Source organism: Phalacrocorax aristotelis, chromosome 14 (assembly GCF_949628215.1).
Source record: "Phalacrocorax aristotelis chromosome 14, bGulAri2.1, whole genome shotgun sequence".
NCBI lineage: Eukaryota > Metazoa > Chordata > Aves > Suliformes > Phalacrocoracidae > Phalacrocorax > Phalacrocorax aristotelis.
The window spans coordinates 4219885-4245442 of NC_134289.1; the positions used below are offsets into that span (position 1 = coordinate 4219885).

Sequence of the window (25558 nt, forward strand, 5' to 3'; positions counted from 1 at the left end):
CGCGGGGAGAATCAGAGGGGGAAAAGTGAAAATCTCGTGGGTTAAGAGCAGTTTACTAATTAAAATAATAACGACGACGACGACGACAATACAGCTGCGGGTGCTGCCCAGAGACACTGAGCCGGTACTTTACAGCAACTAAAGCATGGCTGTGCCACCGGCACTGTACCAGCTACAGGGAAGAGAAGTAACTCTATCCCGGCCAAAACCAGCACAGTAATCCTGGGCTCTACCAGAGCAAGCGGGAAGTGCATCTCTACCTGTGTAGGAAATGCAGAGGTGATGTTTTGGGGGGGGAACTGGGATTTGCTTTGGTTTTATCTGGTGAGCTGGGGGGATCCCACGCTGCGCAAGGAGCGGCTGGTTTGCTCTGAGGAGCCAAGAAAAGCTGGTTCGTCAGAAGTTTGGTGCTTTGCCCCATGGCCCGACGCAGCGGGCGTAACAGCAAAGGAGGCTGTGGGGTTGCTCCGTGCGTTTGGCTGTGGTTGTTGCATTTCCTGGCTGTAAATGCAGCTGGGGACGCACGGAGATCACAGAGGTGACCCCTGCTGTGATCCAGAGCAGCCCTGAGCATCGCTGCTCTTTCATTGCGTCTCCCCCCTGCTATCTAATAGCTCTGTGCGTTGCTTGCATCCCCCTGCCCCGCTTTTTTCTCGCCCCCCAGAGCACCCCGTCTGCTGTGGGTGGGTGGCGAGGGAAGACGTGGGATGGCAGCTTGGGCTGGCAGCCATGGGGGAATTCCCCCGTGCGGAGGGCCTCGGCTGCGAGCCTGCTGAGCCGGCTTTGCTCCTGCACAGCCGGGCTGGAGCCTGCCCAAGCGTCAGGCCCTGCAGCCTCCCCAGGCTTCCCGGGTCTGTGCATGCGGTAGTGTGCCGGATGGCTGGCTCCTTCTGCCGCGCTTTTGGAGGAGTAAGAGCAGGAGATGAGAAACTGAAAGAAGAAAATACCTCCAGCCCCTGCATCTGCTGGGTAGAACCTTCGCTCTCCTATAGAGGAGGACGTGGGGCATCTCTTGGGGCTGAGAAAGCGTGCCCTGGTGCCAGCTGACCGCCCTGCCTCCATCCTGCAATGAGCAGAGCCCTGTACCAGGGTGTCTTGCAATGCTCAGGTGTATCCTGCGATGCTCAGAGCCCTGCACTGGGGTATCCTGCGACGCTCAGAGCCCTGCACTGGGGCGTGTTGCGACGCTCGGGGTGTTCCACTCAAAGTCTTGCGTCCTGTGGATGTCCTCAGTGGTGATATGCCCTGGGGGCTTTTCTCCCTCTGGCAGAGGGGCTGCCCATGCGTGCCCTTGCAACGGGCCGAGATGCCCGTGCATTGCTGGGCGCCTGTGTAGGAGTAGCACAAGGGTTTACCCGTTTCACCTGGCACAGAGAGGGGCGGGAAGCCCAGGAATTTCATCGTTCAGCAAATGAGACGAGTGGAGTGATGGGCACAGCTTTCTCCAAGGGGTGCCCTTTTGGGGCAGGGGGAGGGGGTTTTGGGTACCCTTGCTGATTTGGAACTGCGGGAGCAGGTACCCGGAGCCGTGCCGGGGGCTTGGCTTGCAGGACGGCCAGGGCCAGATGTTTCCCAGATGTTACTCACTTCCTGTCTGGCTCCTCTGCGTTTAGCTTTTTATGTACTTGTTTGTTTTGGACTACAAACAAAATAAAAAGGGTTTTTATAACCCTGTTCCCATGAGGCTGTGAGTTCAGGATATAATCTGAAGTCTATTCACTATTGTCTTGATCCCTCTCCCTGCCCTCGGTGTCATCCCCGGGCACGCACAAACTCACACGCTGCTTTTGTTAAAATGTTTTTTTTTTTTCCCACATGACGTCTTTTCTCAATGGGCCACCAGTCATTTTTCCTTATGACCTCCTCCAGTGCTCAGGGGAGCGGTGGGAATATCCCTGGCCAGTCTGGGATGGAGACAGGAGGAGGAAACGTCGTGGTTTTCAGTCCTGGCCTGCTCTTTGCCGTGGGCTGTACTGTTAGGAGGGTTCTGTACATCTGAGGATGGGAAACTCATTGCACTGATGGGACCCAGTGTACTGATGGATTGCTCTTGTGCCAGTACTGTGCCTTGCTGAGGATCTGTGGAGATGGATAAGGGGGATGTGGGGAGAGCGAAATAGCTACGTAGACCACTTTTAAAAGAAAAAAAGATAAAACACTTGGATTAAAGGTGTTTGTACCTGATCAGGTGAACGCAGGCGTTAAAAGAAATCAAGAAGGGGTCGGGAGCGGCATTACATAAGGGAATGCTGTCGGCTTAGGGGTAGGCAGGTGAAAAAAAAAAAAAAAGCTTATCTAGGAGTATTGTATGTTCTGGCACGTCAGGAAGTCCTGGCAGTTGCTGTAACCAAGAGCTGTTGCAAATGCAGCCGTGGAGTTTTCGTCTGGAAAGGACCCAGAGCAGAATGGGTCCTGCTGCATGGCGGGCTCATTCAGCGGATGCTCCCCTGCCTGTCCCCCTGCGTCTCGGGGCATCCGCTGTTATACTCGCTGGGCTCAAACACGTGGGGAAACAGAATTAAGCTGGCAGCATCCCTTTAAAATGTGTGTGTTTGGCTCTTTCTGGTCTCCTCTCACTTCATTTATGTATTTTTTTTCTGCCTGTTGGGGTTAAGGCCCCTTCTCCTCTTTTCTTTCTCCTTCTCTCTTAATTGCCTGTTAAATAATTTAAACATTAGGACTAAAGGGCTTCAATTATCCATTAATTTACATTAGTAATTTATATATCAGGCTGAATGGACACACTGTTAGTGTAATGGGTCCCCACGGACCGGGCAGAAGCCGTGCTGCAGTGCATTTTCCTGGAAGCCCAGCCACCTCTTTACACCTCCCAGCCTTTATTTCAAGCGTGCGGGAGGGAGCCCGCTGCCCGCACGCGCGCGGGGCCAGCCTGCTGCGGAGCCCGGCACGCTCCCACGTGCTTGCAGGTGGCAGAGGCAACCCCTTCTCTTTGGGAGAGCGTTGTTTGGGTTTTGATGCAGCATTGGGTTTTTTTTGCAGTTTGAGCTGTGCTTGCAAGAGCCCGGCACTGCCCGGTGCAATTCCTGCGCTATACGGAGCACACCTAAATATCCTCCTCTTACCTCAGCTGCAAGCAACACTGTCCTTAGCAGTTCTAGCTTATATTAGCACTAGATTTGAGGCTAAACCCTGGCTTTAAATTTAACCAGAAGACCTGTATCCCTGCGTGGGTCTGCATTTTGTGATTGCTGCTTACTGGCACTGAGGCATCCTGGTCAGGGGCTCCTGTAGGCACCAAGTGGCTGAACCAGAGGAGCTCTTGTGTTTCCAGGAAAACTTGTCTATCTAGGAGCAGGGAGAGACCTGTGGGAAAGCGCTGGAGGATCCTTAACCCCATCAGCCACCTTCTTGGTGAGCACGGGTGTTGCAAGCCACAGCTTAAGCCTCACCTATAGACAAGCCGCCTGGCAGGGGTTTAACATGTGGCATGGTGGTGGGCACATCCCCTGGTGAGGACAGGCTTAATTTGGGAGGTGCAGCGCAGGGCAGCGGGGGCTTTCTGAGGCTAAGCCCCTTGGCCGAAGCCTAAAGCCAGCCGTGGGTGTCACTGGGATGCCGGGAAGCAGGTGCAGGCTGGTGGGTGGCTGGTGCTTAGTCTTAAAGGCTGGTGACCCCGGGTGGTGACAGCTGGCTTGTCTCTCCTGCCACCCTGCCCCAGGACAGGGACAGGGCAATACCTATTTTCTGCATTCAGAACTACCGTTCTGGGGGGATTTGGGGTTTTTCGTGTGCTAGTACGCAGTTGGTTTGAACCCAGCTCAACCACCACCAGCCCTGGGCCTGCTGGCAGCAGCTGTGGGTGACTTGCGGTGCCATGGCATCGCTGGCAGCTTGCAGGCAGCTAGTCCAGGCAGAGCAAGGGCAGCCAGGCATCACCAGGATCCGTCCTTGCTGCGGCGCGGGCATCAAGCACTGTCTAGACTCCCCGCTCCAGGGCAGGAGGGAGGCCATTTACTGATTGGGCTCCAGGGAAGAGTAAATTGGAGCCAAGCTCCACCACGGCCGCACGCCAGGGATGCGGGAGCGTGCCCCGCTCGGAGGGAGGCTGGCCCGTGGCCCTGGGTGCAGGGCTCTGCACCAGCCCCGCCTGCCCTCCCGGAGCAGAGGTCAATTAGCACAAATCACGTATGGAAATGCAGCCACTGGGGATGGACAGGAGAAGAGGATGAGGCTGGGGGGGCACGGTGGTTTTTTCCTCCTTTTTCTGTGTGCTGCGTGCTTGATGCTCAGTATGCGTGATCCTTTGCCCCTGCCCCCTCGAGAATTTTCTGAATCACCTCTGGTCCCTCTCTCTTGCTGCACATCCATTGGAGGTGCCTCTGAGCCCTGCAAGAGCTGTTTCACTGCTAGCCCAGCTAGGGCTATGCCTTGAGTGTCCTGCATCCATCCTAGCTATGCTCCACTTTTGAGGTTGGAGATGCTCAGTGCATTTGTCACCGTAAAGTCTCTGTATCCAGCGTCCCAAACTTCATTTAATTTGGTAGCGTCGCACCTTGCTAGCAAGCATTCTAAAATTTGAGGGCATTTTTTATCGATACCTTGGGGTCCTGTAGCACCAAGTGAGAAGGGAAGGAGGGGAAGGCGTGGGAGGGAGCAGGACTTGCGAGTCGATGTACCACTACGTGTAGGTCCATACAGGTTGCAGCATCGGTGGGGATGTTGCCTTGTGGGGTGGCATGGACCCCCAAAGCCCGGGCATTTCCAGCCCTGCCACCTCCGGCAGTGAGTGATACCCGCACCGAGAAGGGGAGGGTGCTCGTGAGGAGGCTGGACCACCTGGGCATCGGGGTTTGGTCCGTGGGGCAGAGCGAGAGCGCGTGCGCCGGAGGACAAAGGGAGGAAAGAGAAACTCAGTGCTGTGGGAACACTGGGCTGTGTCCAGAGAAGAAAAGGGGGAAATTCCCAGTGGTGAGAAAGGAAGAAACCGGCTGTGGCAGCTCAGGGTCCCATGGTATTCAAATGCCAGGGAGTGCAGGAGGGGAGGAGGGTGCTAAACAATGTTAGGAAGCTTCCAAAGCTTTCCCACCTTGCTGTCAATGGGAATGGGGCAGGAGGGAAAAGGCTTTGTTTTTTGAGGGGGTTTCCTTCCGCTGGAGCATGGGGTGTTTCTGCCCTCGGTGCGGGCCGGGAGGCAGTGGTGCCAGGTGAAGGCAGGCACTGACAATAGTCACCCACCAGGACCCTCCTCACCTGAAACCCTCCCAGCTTTAATCAAATCTCACTTCTTTGCTCTCTACAAAAGCAGGTGCGAAGTGCTAGGAGCCCAGCTGGCTTTGGGATTTAGAGGGGAAGGAATAAAAACTAATCAAGGTAATTCCTAGAATCTTTTTGCAGCTGGCCGGAGACCTCTCTCCGTGCTGCAATGGGAAAGCCAAGTCCTGGTCTCGGGTACCTGCTCTCCTACCTGCTCCCGGCTGCAGGGATTAAAGTATAATGGAGGCGAGGGGATGGGGAAGCCTTGCCCTCTAAGCTTGTCTCACTGATTGATTGTTTTTTTTATTCTTTAATAGGGATATTGCTGAAAGAGGGGGGAGAGGCAAGTCTTAATATTTGATACTCAACATCAGAAGGGATGATTTCATTTTTTTTCCTTAAATCTTTTTCTACCCCAGTTCTCCCCCTCCCCCTTTATTTTTCCTTCTGTTTGTCCCTCACTGTCACAATAAAATGAGAAGGGAAGAAAAGGGCAGAGAAAGGACAATGAAAAGCTAAATATTTCCAGCCTCCATTTGTGGCGGTGTTTTTTTTTTTTTCTTTTTGTTTTTTTTTTTTGATGGTAGCAACAAATCTGAAAGATTAAGGGCAACTTTAAAGACTGTTTAATAAAGGGACCTTAATCAGTTGCTCTTGTGATGTTCCTCCCCCAGTTGAATTAATGGGGAATTTGGGGCATCGAATGGATCTTTCCTTTTGTTGTGTTTTTTATGATTGAAAAATAATGCAATGATTAAAATGATTTAAAAACACGGCAGCATTGCACCGAGCACCTTCCTCTAGGGAATTTGAATGCCCGATGGGGTGGGAGATAAACCCAGCCAGTGGGTCTGGTGGTGGGAACCCCAGCACGGGGAAGGGGTGCTGCAGGTACCGGGGGGCGGGTGGTGCTCCCAGCCCACGCTTGCTGCCGAGCGAGCTGAAGGAGGAGAGTGGGAAAAGCATCGGGGAAAGTAGGGCAGCGTCTGGCGAGGGGCCTGCGGAGAGGCTGGCTGGAGGCGGCGGGGAGCATCCTTCCAGCCTGCTTTGGCTTCCCAGGGCTTGCACGAGCTGCTAGGGAGGAGAAAGTGGGTGAGAAAAAGACAGAAACAATTTTTTTAGAAAATCTTTCTCCTTTTCCCTTCTTTGCAACCAGCTGCCTTAAACTTTCTGCTTCACCTTGTTGGGCTTGTACCATCCCTCACTTCCCCACGTTGGCTTCACTGGGGTGGGACACGCATACCCTCCTTCCCTGGATTTTGGGAAAATCCAGACCCATCAAACCTTGTGAACCACTTCCAGAGGGCACGGCCCGGCTGTCCCCCCTCCATGTTTCCGATCTGGATGCTCAGAGGGCAAAACCTGCTCCCCTCTAGCCCCTGTGTGATGCTCACATCCAGGGAGGGATGCTTGGAGCTGGGATGCCCGGTGGGCAGCAGGAGTATCCCCCTTGTCCCAGGGAGCACCGGCTGGTTCGCAGACTCACTTGCTGCTGGTTTAAAGTTGCTTTTTGTGCCCAAAGCCAAGGCGGTCGCCTCCGGATTTGCACGTTGAGGGGAAAAAAAAAAAACCCATTGCAAAACAGCCGCCTGGAAATTGTGCTCTCAGGGGGAATGCTGGGGAATTTACATTTTTAAATATGTATGTAATTTGGGCGAAGGGAAATCGCTTTCTGTCTGCAAAACCGGCAACTTTCTTTCTCACGGAGTTAGCATTTTAAAACTGCATTGCTCATTTGAACAGGAGACCCTTTTTTTTGTTCCCCCCAGAGAGAGATTGCATCTTGCACTTGATTTACTGCAGTTTGAATGATAATTAATAATTCCTTGGACTTTCTGGTGTTAACCAGGGCAACAAGTCCCTGTTTGTTCCCTGTTTTCTTTTCCCTTCTCTCTTTTCCTGTTGAAATTATTATTCTTTTCACAACAGAAACATAGTACACGCCGTACATGTGAATAAACAGCATATTACCGCATTGTCTGCTGCTGGCTTTTTTCTTTTATGAGCCAAAGCAAAGAAATAAAAGTCCATATAATTATTATATCCATTAAAAATAACGCTGTAGCTCAGTAAACAGAACAAACTATACAGGAGTACCGCGACAATGGAATTAAAATAGCACAAAGAAAAGTGTCCGTGCCCATAACAAGAACCAGCGCTAGATGGAATTTGGAGATAGTTTTCAAACATAACTGCTTCCCTGAAGGAAATGTATAAAATAGCACAAAAGAAGCGAGCACAATAGAGTGTAACGGGGATTTGCTACATAATTCCTCCTCCTTTTTTTTTTCCTTTCTTTCTTTTTTTTTTTAATTCATTCTCCTTGCCGTGGGTATTTACCGGGATTCGTGAAGCTCACAGCTCCGCTCTGTTAAAACCAGAAATAAGGAACAATTTACTCCAATCTGCCCGTGCCATATTATAAATCTATATAATGACAAATGAAGAGGTTCCTACCATAAGGGATCTCAGCTGTTTACACTTCTCAGGAGGCTTCGCCTTTGATTATCATAATCATAAAGATAAACAAAAGAGTAGCGGCTCCATAAATACTCCAGCATAATGCATAATCAAGAAGGTAAATCTCTCTCCTCCGAACTCCCAGCAAGGGAAGTTGCTGGCAGAGCCTGGGTGTTTCTCCTCGGGGGATGGTGGTGGTCGGGGCTTGGGTTGGACCCTCTTAGCCGCCGTGGCTTGCGGAGATGCAGGGATGCTCTTGTGGGACGCCCTGTACAAGGGCACCCTGCTTTTAGCTTTCCTCTTGGGCTGCTTTGCAAAAGCCTGACCTGGGGATTTAGCTAAAGAGATGACTCCTTTTTTTGGTCGGGTAAGTGGTTTTTGATCAATAAGGCCACTGCATGCAAAAACACCCTTGGAGCTGCCCGGCTCCTTCTTCCCACCCTTTTCTCAGCACAGACGTTGCTTTCTGGTGTTTTTTTTCCCCCCTTCCCTGTCCAGTCCTGGTTTAATAAAGGTGTTCAGTGAGGGCTGCCAGCTACAGGCTTTTCATTTGGCTGGGAGAGGAATCTGCCTATTTTTTCCAAGGGTGTAATTAGGGCTGGCTGGGCGCACCCCCTCATTACCCGCGCTGGGGAGGAATGCTCTCTAATTATAACATTTGCCTGCCGCTGGGTGGGGGGATCTGCTAACCTGTCTGGGATGCCACTGTGAAATGCTGTCCTAGTGTCTGTCTGTCCCTGGCATCCCCTGTCCCAGGCTGGGTGGGCTCCAGGGAGGCTCGGGGAGGGACTGGGCTCGCTTGTGGCTGGATTTACCCCGGGGGATGATGCCAAGTTTGGCAGGAAGGGATGCAAAGGGACTGTAAAACTCCCAGGAAAGGGCAATCGATGGAGGAAAATGAGCTGGTTTGTCAGGCAGAGATGCTTTGGGAAAAAGGTTAAGTGGTTCTTTCCAAATGTAGTTATTAATAAAAGCTTGGTGAGAATAGAGAGGCTCTGTTGTGTTGCATAGAGAGGGGCGAGGGGGCTTGCAGCCTGCGGTGCCACAGGGGCAGCATGTCCGTCTGTCTGTGCTGGCCCTGAGTCCTGCTGCTCCATACGGGATGGGGTTCCCCCAAACTCAGCCTATGCAGCCAGGCTTACAGGTGCTTTCCTGGCTGGCGGGAGCTGGAGAGGTGCTCTCCAGTTCTGGGGGCTGCGGGGAGGAAGACCCTATAAATATAGAGCAAGACCTCCTGCAGACCCCAGCACACCGCTGGTAGCGAGGGTTGAACACAGCAACACGCTGAGTGGGGTGGTTTTTGTGGTCCAGCCTTCGCTGAGTTACCAGCGCGTGTGCTTGGGGCCGGTGTCAGATGCCACGGGGATGGGCAGCCCATGAGCACATCAATGGCTGGACGCTCCCAGCGGCTTTTTGACCTCGAAACCCAACCTTGCTCCAGGCTGGTAATGAGATGCTGGTGTTTCTCCTTTCCCTGCCCTTCCCAGCTATCCCATGCTCAGTTTTTGGCCTCCTGAGGCTGGGTCTGTTGGCAGCTCGGGTCCATCTCATCCCATCCTCTTGGTCGTCCCGCAGAGGGAGATGTTAATGAGCGCTGTGCTGAGTTCATCAGGCTGGGGGGTTACATCAGCAAGCTGCCAGCAAGGACTCGGAGGTGATGGCAGCCCTCGGGACGGTGGTGCTGAGGGCCTGTTACATCCCCTGCACCTTGTTTTCATCAGCGCTTCCCAGCTCATGTCTCAACCTGCTTTAAATAAATCAGAGGGTTTTGAAGGCAAGAAGTGTTGCTCTAAGGAGGCAGCAGGGAGAGAGCCTGGGAGGAAGCTTCCCTCGGTGCAAGTGGCTTCAAATCTTCCAAACCCATCCTCAGCGAGACCGTTTATTCTGGGGCACCAGATGCACCCCCGGAGAAGGGATTTTGGGCCGTGGCTTTGCACGGCACTGCTCTGCCTCATGGAGACTTTGCCTTTGAAGGTGCCATGAGCTGCTGGCACCTCCTTGGTGATGGGGCTTCGTGCTGGGAGACCGCACTGGTGTGCGGGAGGCTGCATTTGTGCAATGGGGAGCAGAGCAGGGAGGAGAACGGGAAGCTCAGGGAAGAGATGATGTTGCTTTTGGGGAGAGAGGGTGCTGAGGGTGCTTTTAGGAGGAAAAAATTGGCTATGTTTTACTGCTGGTCCCAAAGTTATCCCAGGAGGGCACTCTGCGATGGGAAGCCCTTGGGAACAGGGCAGTCCCGGACCAGTAATGCTGGCTCCCCCTGAGCTCTGGGATGGACTGAAACGTGGTGGGATGAGGACTGCATCCCATTCGATGACCCCCTCTCAGGTGGGGATGCCTCCAGGGCTTGCACAGGGGATGTCTTTGGTCCAGTGGGCATCCTGGCATGGGAGTGAGCCATGCCCTGGCTCTGGCACCACAATTTGCTGGAGCTTAAAACGGCAACAGCACTAATCCCTAAATGAGCCTGTTCATAGATATGTTTCCCCTGGAGGCAACAGGAGGGGATTTGGGGTCAGGGGAGAGCCCTGCTCCAGCCTTTTAGACACCTCCTTGAGCCAAGCCGGTGGCTGGAGAATCCCCGCCAGCTCACGAGTCGTCCCTCTCCCCTCTTCCCGGCTCGGGAAGGCAGGCTGCTCTCCTCCTCTGGTGCTGGAGATAAGCTGTAATTTTTTTTTTTTTTTTTTTTTTCATTTCTACCGGAGGATTTCTACCCACCCAACAGGCAGGAATGAGTTTAACTGTTGCCTCTCAGGCCTTCGCATGAAATAGCGCTCGCCCCGAGACAGGCGTGAATGGGGGGAGATGGAGGCAGAAGGGGTTAAGTGCCCACCACCATTGAAATTTAGCTGGAGAAATGGAGAAATCCAGGCATCCCGGCTTAATCCTTACATCGCATTCCTGCCTGCCTGGTGCCATGGGGAGGGATGCGTGGCTATGGGTGATGGGCACTGGGCTTCACTGCCACTAATGCTCCTGTAATCTTCCAAATATTTGGAGGGATAACAATTGCAGGAGAGAGGATTTTAACGCTTTCCTGTGGAGGTTTGCTCAGCCCTTGCTGCAAGGGGAATTGCTTTCTGGGCTTGGCATCCCTTGTGCTGTGTGTTTGGGGTGATGGAGGGGGGGGTTAATGCTCGACCCCAGCTCCGGTGCTGCTTCCCATGCAGGCTGGTGGTGGTTGTTTGGTCGGTTGGGGGTCATTGATCTTCGATCAAGTTGCAAGCGCTGGCTGCAAACATCTGCAAGTCACCCCCCGGAGAACAGATGCTGCGGATAATCCAGCTCAACCTCATCAGATTAAAATGTGCGATGAGGGACAGGCAGAGGAGGCTGGAGAGGAAAGAAGTTGTCGGTGCCTATTCCCCTCCTCCCTGTTCCGTCTTGCTGCTCCTACCATGCTCATCTTCAGGGTTTCAGGGTTTGGTCCCGCGGGCCAAGCCCGGAGCTGCCCCCTCCTTGCCTCCTCTCCTCCCCCAAATACAGATAGAGTACTGAAGTCAGTGCTCCAGCCTGTCCCGTAGCACGTCGTGCCACAACACCCGACTGCATGCCCCGAGTAGCGTGAGACTGTGGGATGGCGACAGCCTGGGACTTCAAAAAAAAAAACAAACCCCAAAGGGAGCTAAAGCAGGCACCCACCTCCAGCGGAAAGGAGGGAAGGCAGCAGATGGGAACCCCCCGTAGACGTCTGCCAGGGAGATGATGATTACAGTCAGTGTAGCACACTCTCAAATATTTATTAGTTTGTCACTGCTGGGAGTTTTATTGCTTGTCTGACTGCAGTACTGGAAATCCCGGCTGCGCAGGGCTCCTTCCCTGGCTTCGCATGCAAGAGTGTCTCTCTTACACGTGCTGCTCCTGCAGTCGATGGGCCAAATTGTCCCCTCAGGTGGGATCAAAGCAGAAGTGGCCTCCGTGCACACGTAGGTTAAAACATCTGTTCCCAAGGGTGATGCTCGTGGCCAGCTCCTTGTGTGCACCCTTGCGAATCCTCCTGTGGACAAGGTCTTCACCGGTATTAAAACCATCTGAATGTCCCAGTGCAACCTGGGGTTGGCTGCCCAGCCTGGAGGAGCCGGAGACCTGCTTCTTGCAAGGTTTCTTAGATATTTTATATATAATGCAGTAGTAATAATAGTAATCATCATCAAGACAATTGCAAGGGAAGGTTATCTTAGCACAGGATACCCTCTTCCACCTTTACAGGGCCATTTATTGATGTCCTTATTACGCTGGAGCAGACCAAAACCCTTCCCCACTACTCCGTCCTCTGCTCTTTTAAGCCTGGCACTGTCGGCACCTTGTCCTGCCTGCGCGGGAGCTATTTGCCCCTCTGGCCTGGGGGAAAGGACCGCATGGAGGTGATGGTGAGGCACCACTGGGAAGGTGCTTCTTTTTTGTATTTTGCAGATGCTGCTGTATACTCGGGGCAGCTGGGAGCAGCAGTTGTTCGTCCTCATGGCACAAGTGGGCCTGCCTTCCCCCCTACCAACCGTATTTGGATTTTTGGGGGGGCCCCCACATGAGCGTTAGCAGAGCAAGAGGTTTCCCATGCAGCGGGTGGCCGGGTGCTGGAAGTGGGGATGAAAGGCTGGGTTGATGGCTTATGATAAATGTGCCCAGCATGGTTCTCGTCCCTTTTCTCATCCAAAGTCCCCGTTGTTCCTCTGTGTTAATTCTTCCCCAGCGTGTTTAAATACCAGCGGCCATATCATGCTGGAGCCAAACGCCCTGCCCAGCTGCAGATGCTTTTCTTCGCCCGCATAGGGCTGGTTTCTGAATGGAGAAATCGGCCTCCCCCTTGCTTTGTTCCCATCCATGAGCAGGCAGGAGCCTGGGGGAGCCGTGGGGCTGGGGCTCTGTGGCACAGCCCTAGTGACAAATCTGCCACAAAAAAACCCATCATCTTTTTGCCCGCCTCCTGTTAAAGCTGCTTTTTTGGCCCCAGATCTCTCTTGGTCAGAAATAAAAGATCTCTTGGCTGTTGCGAGTTTGCAGGCTTTAAGCTTTCCCAGCAGCCAGGATGCTCCTAGCTTTAAAGGTTTGAGGTTTTTGGGTTCAAACCTTAAACCAAGCAGGTTTTTATAGCTGCTGAAAGCAGATGCTGGATCTGGCTGGGACTGGGGAGGTCGTCCTGTTCCACCACCCTCATCCCCAAACTCATTCTGCCTCCTTGGAGAAGAAACCTGAAGCATTGAGCTTCACATCCCGAGCGTGGATTTGGGCCAACCCTATCTCAGGGCAAGGGGGCTGGATGGGACCCACTGATGGGGGGGTCGGCAGATTTTCCGTACCGCTGGTGGAGTTTCAGCCCCGAACCCTGTGCTGGGGGGCCGAGGTGGCTCCCACCGCAGTCCAGAACATCGCCCATCCCGTTGCAGGTGATCATGGGTGAGTCACAAATCTGCGATTTTCATACCTGTTGGGCTGTGACTCATCCCCTCCCCACTCCCAGATCCTCTCGGGTGACCTGAAGTCTTGTTTAGCATCACCAAAGTGGATGTGGGTTGGGAGAAAATGTGTCTTTGGTGTTGGCTGCTGGAGGGGGACCTCCTCTTGCCGGCTGTTTTGGGTCAGGGGACGCGTGTGCTTCGGGGTGTCACCCTGTCAGAGGAAAGCCACAAAGGGGAAGGTCCTTCCAAAAGTCACCTTCTTTGGGGATGTCAGGTCCTCCTGAGTCACCCTGAGGATGCTAGGCAGGCTGCGGGGCTCCTTGCCTGCATCCTGGGGTGTTACACCTGGCCTGGGGAGAAAAGAACAAAAAAAATAGCAGGAGAAAAACTTAATGGGGAGGTTCATACCCACGTTACAGGCAGGGATAATATATCTTGGAGAAGTTATCATCTCTGCCACTGCCCTTGGCGGTGCCTGGGAGAGGCCGGGGCCTGGGGCAGGGCTGGCGGCTGAGGGGGGGTCCCCATTCTGCCGAGAGACTAATGGGCTTCAGGTGTTTACGTTCCTTATAGCAAACCTGCCTTCGAAACCTGCCTGCCCTTAGAGCCGTAAAACAGCGGCCAGGAGCCACGCTTGCCCCGGGGGCGAGTGGCCAGCAAGCCCCCTGGGCATCGTGCCAGCGGTTCTCGGAGGATGCTCTGCAGCACGTGCTACCTCGAGTCTGACTCTGCAGGCTGCAGGGATGCGGAGAGCATCATTTCAGAGAGGTTTTCACAGGAACCCATGAGTGAAGTGTTGCTGGCTACCTCCATTGCCATTTGAATTATCTCCTGCCAGCCCCCTTTGCCAGGGAATTTAGGTTTGTGGCGTTGAAGCGGTTTTAAAAAAAAAAAACAAAAAACAAAAAAAAAAGCAACAAAACAACTCAGTGTGTGCAAAATTGAATAGTAAATTAAAAAAGAAAGAAAAAAAAGTTCTATCTGCTGCTGTGATAGAGCTAAAAGGCTGCTCAGCAGGAGAGAGGAGCAGGACCAGTAGCCTGATGCGGGCACGGGGAGGTGTGGGACCGTTCCCGGCGGGGAGCTCGTACCTCCTCACGTCCCCGTCCCTCTGCCCATCGCGGGGCACTGGGGAAATTACAGGTTGCAAATGAGATGGAGGAGAAAATGGCCGGCGGAGGAGAGGTGGGGAAGAGCCAGCCAGAGAGAGAGAGAAATTAGCCCAGAGTTTAATTCATTGTTTCCAAAAGAGCAGTTAATGGATTATGACAAATGTCCTACCGCTCCCCCTTAGTGCTGTGTTAAATGGAAATGGAAAGTCAATTTTCCTAAATGGATTTTAAACGACTGACCTCGTGTGGTTTTTTTTTTTTCCCCTCACTGATTTTTGCTCGGGAGGCATCTTGGTCATCTTGGTTTTTTTTGACGCATCTGATTATTTTTTTTCTTCTTCTCCTTACATCTCAAGATTCTCTGATCCTCTCTGTGCAGCGCTGCTCCTTGCCAAGGGTGATGAAGGGAGTGGGTTCCTTTCTTCCTTGCCAGTTCTGGAGATGTTATTGCGGGGCTGGGGATATTTACTGTTTTCCTGCACGCTGCAGTGCCTGGAGTTGAGAATCACAGCTCTCGCTGGGGGAAGAGAGGAGGAGGAAAAGCTCATAACTGTTTTAGGTGTTAAAAAAAAAAAAAAAGCAAAAAAGCCTCGTGATGTGACTTGATTGCTAGCAAGATGCCCAGAAACAACAGGTTAAGCAGCAGCATCCCGGTGCGTGTACGTGTTTTATCAGTCCTGCGATATTTGGGGTTGATCTTTATGGGCAAAATGGTTGGAAACAGGTTTCCTACGTTGGATGCTGCAGGTGCTCCTCAGCGTTGGGTCACAGCATCTTCTCAAGCCGGTGCTGGGCCCAAGCCACCGTGAGGCTCCTGCTGCTCACAGGTCTCAGGGGTTATGCCCCTGGGTGAGCCCTAAGCCCCCTTTTCAAGCCTTTTCTTGGCCTGGCCTGAGCAGGTGTGACCTCTTCTTCTGGTTATTTTTGCCATGAAATTGGTTTTGAGAGCAAACAAGCACAAAGATGGAGATCACCAAGGGGTCTGACCCCGTTTGGTTTCTGGGGTGGGACAGTGTGAATCCTGATTGCATTTTTGGGTGATGTTCTCTGGGGGTGGCTGGGCTGGAAGCGATCGCTCGCCTGGGATTGGCAGGTGGCCCGTCCCTGGGGGCTGCGCTGGCAGGGGCTGCCGGTGCCCCCCAGCCCTAGTGTGATGCTGAGATGCCCACGCAGGAGCGTGAGCGCTGGCGGGAGAGGGTGGGATCCCAAATGTGGCTCCACCAAAGAGTGGGAGGCGTGTGATTTGTGCCGTGATCACGGTCAGTGTTCCCAGCACAAGCCCTGCCAGCGTTTTACGTGGAGCATGCCCGTGCACTCCTCGGGGTGGTGGGAGGGAGGCTTGGGATGGGGGACGGTGGCCCCTCCGGAGCCTCTCTGTGTCCCTGTCACCATCCCTGGACCTGGGTTTGTTTGGCCTTTTTCCTGGTGGTCTTCTCTAGTGAGATCACCCAGATTTTGGGGTCAGCCAGGGCTCGGGTATGGATGGGCAGGCTGGTACCCAAGCAAAAACAGGGTGCACCCCACAGCAGCAGCTCTCTAGCTTGCAGAGATTTGCTTTTCTTTTTTTTTTTTGGGAGCCTCCAGCCCTCTTTTGTTTTCCGACCACCCTCAGCAAGGGCTGCTGGTGACACCACTGTGGATGGGGCAGTCCTGGGAGGGAGAGGGAGGGATGAAGCAGCACAGGCAGGAGTTATGTCCCTGCTGGGATGGGACTAACGGCACCTCCCGACCCTCTCGCTTCCCTGGCAGGGCTGGAGTACAGCGACGTGCTGCCTGACTCCTTCCCTTCGGCCCCGGCAGAGACCCTCCCTCACTTTCTGCTGGAGCCGCAGGACGCCTACATCGTGAAGAACAAGCCGGTGGAGCTCGTCTGCCGCGCCAACCCCGCCACCCAGATCTACTTCAAGTGCAACGGCGAGTGGGTCAACCAGAACGACCATGTCACCAAGGAGAGCCTGGACGAGGTCACTGGTGAGCAAACCCACGCCGGCATCCCCCTGCCCGCCCTTCCCCTCTCTTCTTTCCATGCACTGCTGCTCTTTCCTCTCTTGCATATCAACGCTGGAGATGGTTCTCCTCCAGGTAGACCCAATGGGTCTCTCTGATTCATCTTTATCGTTCCCAGGTGACTGCAATCTCATGAGGTCACTTTTATGTATCTTCCACCTCCTCAGTCCATACACAGCTTTTCTCTCTTTCTGTATCATCGGTGTATGATATCAACACATGAATATGCATGTTTATGAATGAATATGAATTTGGATATTTTGAATATGAATATATGAATATATGAATGATACATTAATCAATGGTAGAGGAGCTGCCCCTTTCCAGACCATTGATGAAGACAGGATGATGGTATGGGTTACCATACCCCATGGAACCTCGGGAAAGTCAGCCTGCCTGCTCGCACACTTAGCCTTTTGCAGGATTTGGGGTTGTTAAATGGGATTTGAAAGGCAGCACGTTTAAAACTGATTAAAAAAAGGAAGCACCTTCCTACAAAATGCCTAATCAACACATAGGAGTTATTGCCATGAGGGGTGGCAAAGGCCGGCAGCTTACTCAGGTTCGCAAAGGCATTAGATATTTAATGGGTAATCAGAACATTGAAATGCCTTTTAATGGCAGATGAACTCTCCTCTGCCTCGGCGGACAAGTCAGCCTCTGGCTGCCTGAAATGGGGGGCAAGAAGGCAGTTTAGGCATCTTAGGGGCCTCTTATTCCATGGGACTGAGCTCTACATAGCGGCTTGCCCCATGCTTTGAAATGTCCTGCTGTGAGAACAAGGTGTGGGGGTTTGATATATCATGTAATCAAGTAGATTTGCTAAAATCAGGATGCTTTAGCTCAGCTCCCATCTTTTCCACACCAATATTGGTACTTGAGGCCTGATCAGGAGGGGAAGAGAATGATCACATTTCCCATGTAAGATCTGTTCTCTGCAAATCCCTGGGCCTGCGGCATCCCTCATCTCCGGAGGGCTTTAAGCCAAGGCAACCTTTTGAACTGCTGCAGCTTTGTACCCAGAGGCAGGCTGGGTTTAGAGGAGAGGCTTTGTCAGCCCGGAGGAGCACAAGTGCTTTTACAGAACATTGTCTTGTCCCTATTTTCCCCCAGTCTTGCCCTTCCCCAGCATCTCCTCAGCATCACCCAGCGCCAGCTGTGAGCCAGTTCTTGCTTGGGTCCATCTCTGAACCTGTTCTGCAAAGGGAAGATCATTTCTTTTTCCTGCGGCTTTTTGAGCCTTTCCTCCTAAAGCTGCTTCACCTGTTCCTGGGATGTTTTGTTTCCAGGGGACCTCTTTGTGAAGGATGGTCGAAAACGCATGGCAAGGCTGTCCCCTTGCTTCTCCAGAGACTGTCTGGAGCACCAGCAGCTCTCTCAGGCTGCACCTCCACCTCCCAGCTCTCACAGAGGCCAGAGTTGAAACCCTCACAGCTCTAGGGCAAAGTCAGTGCTGATTAGTGACCGAGCAGCCTTTGCTGAGGGGTTATTATTAATTTATTTGTAACACGTGGCCACACTGGGTTGAGCCAAAGGATCACGGACCCTGCGTGCGGCGGTGGTCGATGCTTAGGGGAAGAGCGTTGAACCGGGACGAGGATGGAGCGAAGGACCCCACTCCGTTAACCTCCCGGCTTCCTGTGGCCCGTGATCGGGGACTCCGTGGTCCGGCAGTGATTTCTTAGCAGTGTCACCCAGCTTCGACGGATTATCCCCCTGTTAATGTGTCTAAACACTGTTAGGACTCCTTTTCTCCTCTGGGTTGCCCCAGCATCCTGTAGCAGGGAGTTTCATGGCTTAGTGATGTGCAGTGTGGAAAAAGCACTATATTTCTGGCCACGCCACTTGATCCACCTCTTGGGTGAATACCCCTTACCAAAAACCTGCCTCACGCGACTCTTGAGCAAAACAGGCTGGAGAAAACATAGCAGAAATGGAGCAGAAAGTCTGTGCAGCAGGAGCTTACCCTCTTTTAGGGGGGCACTCATCCCGTAGGGGGGACTTATTTGCTTTGAGCCAGCATCTCCCTCTCGGATCCTATCTGCATCTGGCAGATGCAGAACATGTGCCAGCAATTTGGGGAGGAAACAGCGCACGCCTTCTTCACCCAGGCTTCAGAGATGGTATTGCTGCTATCAGTGAACAAACCGTTAATACCTTCAGTGCGGAGGCGATGTCGTGCATGTAAAACTCCACCGGTGTGGGCATATCTGCCCGGCAGTTACCCTGAGAAAAGGAGCTGAAACCAGAATGGTTTGCTGTGCTAAAAAATCTGCGTTCGCAGCGCCTGCTGTTCGTAGGGAGAGCTGCTGCTGCAGAGGGCATGGGGGAGAGCTGGCCACGAAGTGAGGGGTTAACATAGTTAGGTGTTCGTGGCTTTTTCAGTAACCTTGGTTAAAAGCTTGGAAGAAGGGACCTTTAAAAAAAAAAGCAACTTTTAAGATGACGTGTCTTGAATGAGCCGGGCTTGGTAATGCTCTGACTGCATCTGATCCAAGACGTTTCATGCGGAAGGAAGCAAAAATAGGCCAAGTCAGAGAGGATAATTCAGCCGGACGAAAAAGGCCGGTTGGTAAGAGTGTTTGGATGCCTGTGAGCCCTTTAAATAGTCATTGCTGTGTGCTGTAAGCTCAAGCTACGGTTTTAGGTTAAGCTTTGCTTTTGGGGGTTACGGAGATAGCAGGGCATTTGCAGGATGCTCCCCACCTTTTCAGGGCTGCTCAGCCTACCGCACTGGGGCTCTCCAGAGAGGCACGATGGTTTTGAGCCACCTCGGTCCTGGTCCTTCTGAGGGCCTTAATTTTTCCAAAAGTGCTTGCCCCAAATGACTTTTTGGCTTGGTTTCCCCTCCCCGCCTTAATAGTGGCAAAATAAATTGTATTTCCTTGGTGTGCATTTGTCAGCTATTCTGCAGGAATGTGGCAGAGAAACGGTAATTGCTCCTCGCAGTGCTGGGAGCAAGCTAACAAAATTACAGCTGGGGAGCACGCAGCTCTCTATCGCCGTGAACTTAAGGCCCTTTTATAAATAGAAGCTGCAAAAAAAAGGGCAGGTATTGCTGAAAATAAGGAAAAGTAAGCCTCGAGTCCTTCCGCTCTTGGAGATGGGCATGCTGCAAGGGTTTGATGCTTCAGGCAAGCCTCAGCATCTTGCAGTCCAGGGGACCATGTCCTGCGTGTGGTGGTGCCGCCGTTGTCATCGTGGCCCTACCGTGGCCAGGGTGTCCTGGCAGACTTCATGGGGGTGTTGGGGGGATTGATGGAGGTGTGTAACCCTTTTTGGGGTCATTGGGCATGAAATGCCATCATCATTGGATGATTTCCTTAAGATTTTTTATTTGTCTTGTTATATTTGTATTTAAATGGTAGCTGACAGAGGTGGCTGCTCCCTGCAGCAAAGCCTCAGAGGCACCCTTCAAACCTGGTGGGTGGGAAGGGGTCTGGGCAGGGACGGGGACACCAGTGCTGGGGGGAGGGGGCAGGCGGAGGAGAGTGATGCTTCTCGAAACGGTCAAGAGGTCCTGGTCCTGCCTAGCCAGATGGGGGCAAAACAAAAAAGACTCGTCCACATGAGCCATTGCCCTGGCTTCGGCTTCAAGTCACCCTCTGGAGGGAACTGTCTTCATGATTTGCAGAGGTGCCAAACCTGGATGCCCCTGAGATGCCTCCAACCCACTGCCTCCGCCCCTGAGCTTTGTGCACCCAGCAGCCCTCCTCCTGGGTGCTGCCTTAGTTTCCCTCCTCCCAGGTGCTCCTGCTGAGCTGATGCCATCCCTCTGCCCCCTTCCAGGGATGCTGGTGCGGGAGGTGCAGATCGAGGTCTCCCGGCAGCAGGTGGAGGAGCTCTTCGGCTTAGAAGATTACTGGTGCCAGTGCGTGGCCTGGAGCTCCGCGGGCACCACGAAGAGCCGCAGGGCGTACGTCCGCATAGCGTGTAAGTGCTCCATACACGTAGTGCTTGCTCAGCCGCGACCCCTCCAGCAGTGCTCCCTGCCCCTCTGCAAGAGCTGTGTGCACCTACCCGCGCCGCCTCAGCTCTTATTTCGTTTAGGTGAAGGCTTTTCCTACTTTCTTTTCTACTTTGACGGCCCTAAAAGGTTTCCAGAGGATACAACCCACTGATTTAGAAATGGTTTGCAAAGCCTGAGGTGTGACCCTGGATCCCAGGCTGAAAAAGCAGTGGTGTCAAGGCAGGTGTGTGCCACTTCTGGCAGCGACACCAGCTGAAATAGCAGCCAGGCTGTTCATTCCTGGCTCCCCATGACCCCCGAGACGTGGTGGGTACAGCTGGGTGGGTTTGGCCGCCTCCAAAAGTTGGCTCCCTGTTGAAGGGAGTGCTTTTTGATCGGCTGGAGGTGACCCATCCTTGCTGGATGGCCCTGGTCTTAGCTCCCCATCCCAGCTCTGGCTTTGCATCTGAGCAGGCATCATCCCGACCTGCCTGGGCAAGAGGCTGTGGCATTAGCTGGGTTAATGCTGCATTGCCCATCAGCGTGCTCAGCTCTTCCCGGTCCTTTGTTATCATTAATAACCCAATGGTTAGCACCTTGCACACTTTGCCTGAATCAGCGACTCCGTGTCCCTGGGGTCCCTGCTGTCATATGTCACTTCTCTAAGCTGCTGTTTGTGGGTGTCAGCCTGATTAAGGGTGAATTAATCAGGCTGTTACCTGGCTGAATTTGCTCTCTTAGCAAACGAGATGGCAAAGCTATAGGAGAACAACCAGGCTTCCCTAGTCATAAACAGATTTTGCTATTAGAAGGCTAATAATCCAGCATGTTGTCCAAAACGGAGGGGGCTGGTGAATCAGCTGTGCTGCTGAAGGATTTAGTCTGAATGGGGAAGATGTTATGAGGCACAGGGCTGGCTACTGAGGGAGCCCCTTTGTCCAGCCCCAGCCAAGGGTTTGGTGTTTCTCAGAGCCGAGCAGATGAGATGAACCGAGGGTTCACTGCCCTGCACAAGCTGGAGCGGCAGCCATAGAGGGCTGGGTGCTGTAGCAGAGGATTGCAGCACCATCTAGTGATGCTCCTGCTCCCTTCAAGGCTCTGGAGCGGGACCCTGCCATGTCTCCCACGTCCCTGGGGGCTCTGCTGGGCTTCTCCCCTCTCTCCCTTCCCCAAAGCACTGGCCAGCCCTTTGCTGAGCAAGCCTGGCTTTTCAGCAGCAGCCGTTTGCCACTTCGGCACTGGAATGCAATGTCTGCGGTTCCAGCAAGTCTGTGGCCATGGCTCAGCCAGGACCAACCAAGGCGGAGCTGAGCAACAGCCCCCCATAACCCTGAAATTTGGGGATTCACTTTGGCGCTGATGTGGGAGCCGAACTGTTGTGCAAATCTTGTTTTTCCCCCCTTCAGCAAAGAAGGGTCCTGGTATAAAGAGGCCAGAGGGGGGAAGAAATGGTGGTTCAGCTGAGGTTTAGCCCCAAAAGTAAGAGACATGTACATGCCAAAGTGCATGAAGGAGGAAAGGCATTGTCCTCGAGCACCATGTGCTGTCCCAAATCCATCTTGGAAAGGTGCTTCTTTGGCTCCTTCCTCCCAGGACATGTTTTGCTCCAGCTGTGTTAAGCCAGAGCAATTTCCTTACTTGTGGGCTCCCAGTGCCGAGGCAACCCGCAGGGTTTTGTGGGTTGCCCTGTTTCCACAGCAGGCTTGGTAACCCCTGGGTTTTCCTTCGCCCCCCTAGACCTGCGGAAGAACTTTGACCAGGAGCCACTGGGCAAGGAGGTCCCGCTGGAGCACGAGGTCCTGCTGCAGTGCCGCCCACCCGAGGGGGTGCCGCAGGCGGAGGTGAGCAGCTCAGCAGCCCGAAGGAATGCCCGGTGGGGTGTCCCCTCCCGGCAGTCTGCAGCCACGGCCGGGGAGAGATGGGGCGCATCCTTGCAGATGGCTTGCGGCCGGGATGGATGGCCTCGCACGGAGACCGTCAGCTTTCATTATTCAGCAGAATTGTTTATTTTGGGCAGTGGATCTGTTATTCTGACATCTAATAATACATGTAACCTCAACACCCGCTCAACCCACCTCTCCCATGCTTCCTGGTATGCCGTTAACCCGTTAGAGGGAAGATCTAATGAGGAGGCACCCAGTGACTTGTCTGAAGGGGAGCAGGCACCGTCAAGAGCCAAGGGCTGGGGAAGCCCATACAGATGGGTTTCTCTAGCACGGTAGTGATGCTTTCCCTGCCCACAGCTCTGTCAGTCCCCAGGAGCTGAGCATTGGTGGTAGCCACAATGTCCCATCCTTGGCCGAAACAGCAGTAACATGGCCCGGTCAGGCCTGATTTGGCCCAGCTTTCAAGGAGAAGTACATACAGTCAGAAGCAAGGTTGGCCAGCCAATGGTCGTGGTGCTGAGGACATCGGTGGTCTCGGTGATGAAGATGGGGAGGACTTTGGGGCAGGTCATAGGCTGGTCTAGAGGGGTTTGCTGTCTGTCAGAGGCGGTGAATCCAGCCCCTCGAGCCTGGTGTTTGTCCTTGCTCGTGCCTGCACCCACTTTTGGTGCTGGTATCGACCCACACCCTTCCCAAAAAGCCTAGTTAAGCAGTTGTGTCCTGGCTTAGTTTTGGGGCCCTTGGAGAGCCTTGTGGTGGGGAGCACGTGGGATGAGCATTTCCACTGAAACCCATGACATGCTTTTCCTGGCTGAGTGTTCAGTTCTTGTTCAGCCTAATCACTGTCCTTAGCCATCCATTCCGTTGCATTGCTAGGTGGAGTGGCTGAGGAACGAGGATGTCATCGATCCCACCCAGGACACCAACTTCCTGATCACCATTGATCACAACCTCATCATCAAGCAGGCCCGGCTCTTGGACACTGCTAATTACACCTGCATGGCCAAGAACATCGTGGCCAAGCGCCGGAGCACCACGGCTGCCGTCATCGTCTACGGTACAAGCCCTTGCTCCTGGGGAAGGGGGCCTTTGCTACCAGCCAGGTCTCCAAGCCAAGGGGAAATACAGGCACTTCCTGGGCGCGGTAGGAGGGAACGTGACCAGGGCATTGCATCACATTAGGTGTAATACCCAATGCCTGCAAAACAGGAACTTCTACCGGCTTGCACAGGCTCCTGGGAGAGGTTATTTGGTGTGGGTATTTGCAGGCCTTCTTGGCTGGGTACACATGTGGGTGGAGGTTGGACCCAGCTGGATCACTTTGACTCTCAAAGCAGCTGAAAAGCTGCATTTGGCTGACGTTTGCTATGAAACCAAAGATCGGCTGTGGCCAGATGCAAAAATATTTGCAAAGCGGAAAAAGGACCGAAGCAGGCTTGAGCATCTTGTGCGTGGGGTGTGCAACGTAGGAGTCTCGCGGTTTGCTTTTCACGAGGGTGAGCCGTTCCAGGGTGTCACAAAAGGTGTCAGGACAGAGGACCTGGTGAACTGTAGGCTTAGCTCCAGTCCCTGCTGAAATGGGCTCTGCTGACATGTTAACACTCTCCGTCTTCTCTTGTAGTGAATGGTGGCTGGTCCACCTGGTCCGAGTGGTCTCCTTGCAACAACCGCTGTGGCCGGGGCTGGCAGAAGCGCACCCGGACATGCACCAACCCCGCGCCGCTGAATGGTGGCTCCTTCTGCGATGGGCAGCCTTTCCAGAAAATCACCTGCACCACCCTCTGCCCAGGTAAGGCGGTTCAGAAACCTTGCCACACTGCCTGTCCTCCAGGTTGCACAATCCAGCTGTGCTCCTCGAGGAGACAGAGGCTTAGGAGACCAGTGCGAAGCATCTTTCAGTCTGCCAAGACCTGAAAGAGCTGGAAATGTCTGCAGAGAAACGAGTTAGCCTCCCTAGATAGCATCAGGGCTGAGTTTGCTGGGATAACACTCCCCGAAGGTCTCTGGAAGCCCTGATAGGCATGGGCGCCTTTCTGCTGCTGGAGACATCCCGGTGCAGGGAACAAGCCCCAAGGCCATGCCGAGGTGGGGGGTACCAACATGCCTGTGTTTGATGGCCCACAGTGGATGGCGCGTGGACGGAGTGGAGCAAGTGGTCAGCGTGCAGCACCGAATGCACCCACTGGCGCAGCCGCGAGTGCGCCGCCCCGGCCCCCCGCAACGGCGGCAAGGACTGCAGCGGCGTGCTGCTTGACTCCAAAAACTGCACCGACGGGCTCTGCCTACAGAGTGAGTATATGGGCAGGCCGGCAAGGACCAGTGCCGTAGACGATGCCGGTGGCTGTGGTGCTCCAGCACTTGGCCACGCTGTTGTTGGCCATGCCTCCAAGTCGATGTGCAAAGGCAGTGCTGCTGGCATCTGTTTTTTATATCGTGTCTTTAACGAGGTGTTTTTTTTAACTAGACTCACCCCTTCCAAAGCTAGTTCTCACCCGGTGTAAAGAAAGGTCTGGGGATTTTTGGTGGGATCTAAATGTCCCACCAAGCCTTCTGAAATGGTGCTACGTTTGGGGTCTCTGCTGAAATAAGGATGGTTGTGGTTAGTGGGCGCAAGCCAGGGGGCTTCTCAGCCCCACCATGAAAACACCTGGACCTGGGTCATCGCTCGGTAGGAGCCCTGGAGCTAGCAGCAGCTAGGAAAAAAAAAACAATAATGGTAATAATAATGGTGCTGCTACACTATAAGCAGGCGCACCAAAGGCTGAGCAGCCGATGCTGCCACCTGCTGCTGTGTGACACCACTGTCCCCTTTAATGCTGCCGTAGCCAGAAATGCTCATAGGCCTGTTAGCTGGGGTTGGGCGGCTGGTGGGCATGAGGACGTCCTTGTCACCTCGCTTCTGCCCAGCTTTCTGCATGCCCAGGGAACGATTCTGCTCTCCTGTCCCTCCCCTCCGGGCTGCAGCTTGTTATGCCCCCCGGGCTTGTTGCTCACCCCCACTTTTTGTTTCATCTCATCCCCATCTCACCATCGCACCTTCACCTTTTGTTTTCTAACTTTGTTTTTCCTCACAGATAAAAGAGTTCTAAGCGAACCCAAAAGCCACCGTAAGTGCTCATTTCATGGCCATTTCGTTTCTTTTTGAGGCATTGCTTTGTTTTTGTTCTGTCGCATCCATGGTAGGGCTTCTTGCATCCATGGTAGGGCTTCTCAGCAGCTGGGGAAGGATGGGGTGGGAAGAGGGAGCAGCTAAAGCCTGCCCCAAAACTCCTGTGTACTTTAAATCACCCGCTCTATTTGAATCTATAAATACAGCCCGCTTTTCCACCCCCGTTCCCAACCCCCTTTTTCTGCCTGCAGTTCTTGGGTGCACCACAGTGCAGCCAGTGTCACACCACCAAAGCTACTCCAGGCATCGTCACCCCCCTGCAATGATGACCCTCCTCAAGTTGGGGGTCCCAGGGCACATCGCGTTCCCATTTCTGACATCCAGAGAGGGGACTTGGGGAGGAGGTGACACCTCCCAGAGGTGGT

General features: G+C 53.5%; 1 protein-coding gene across 2 annotated transcripts in view; it reads left to right on the plus strand.

The window, feature by feature from the left end:
• The window catches only part of UNC5B (unc-5 netrin receptor B), a 56476-nt gene that overhangs the window by 22951 nt on the left and 7967 nt on the right, over nucleotides 1–25558 (plus strand). Inside the window, exons 2-8 of one of the 2 annotated variants that reach the window (XM_075109411.1) lie at nucleotides 15932–16153; nucleotides 19979–20122; nucleotides 21876–21979; nucleotides 22901–23081; nucleotides 23646–23813; nucleotides 24149–24313; nucleotides 25099–25131. In XM_075109411.1, the coding sequence (XP_074965512.1) occupies nucleotides 15932–16153; nucleotides 19979–20122; nucleotides 21876–21979; nucleotides 22901–23081; nucleotides 23646–23813; nucleotides 24149–24313; nucleotides 25099–25131 (1017 nt within the window). The remainder of the gene's footprint in view (nucleotides 1–15931; nucleotides 16154–19978; nucleotides 20123–21875; nucleotides 21980–22900; nucleotides 23082–23645; nucleotides 23814–24148; nucleotides 24314–25098; nucleotides 25132–25558) is intronic. The other variant, XM_075109412.1, reaches the window with a different exon arrangement.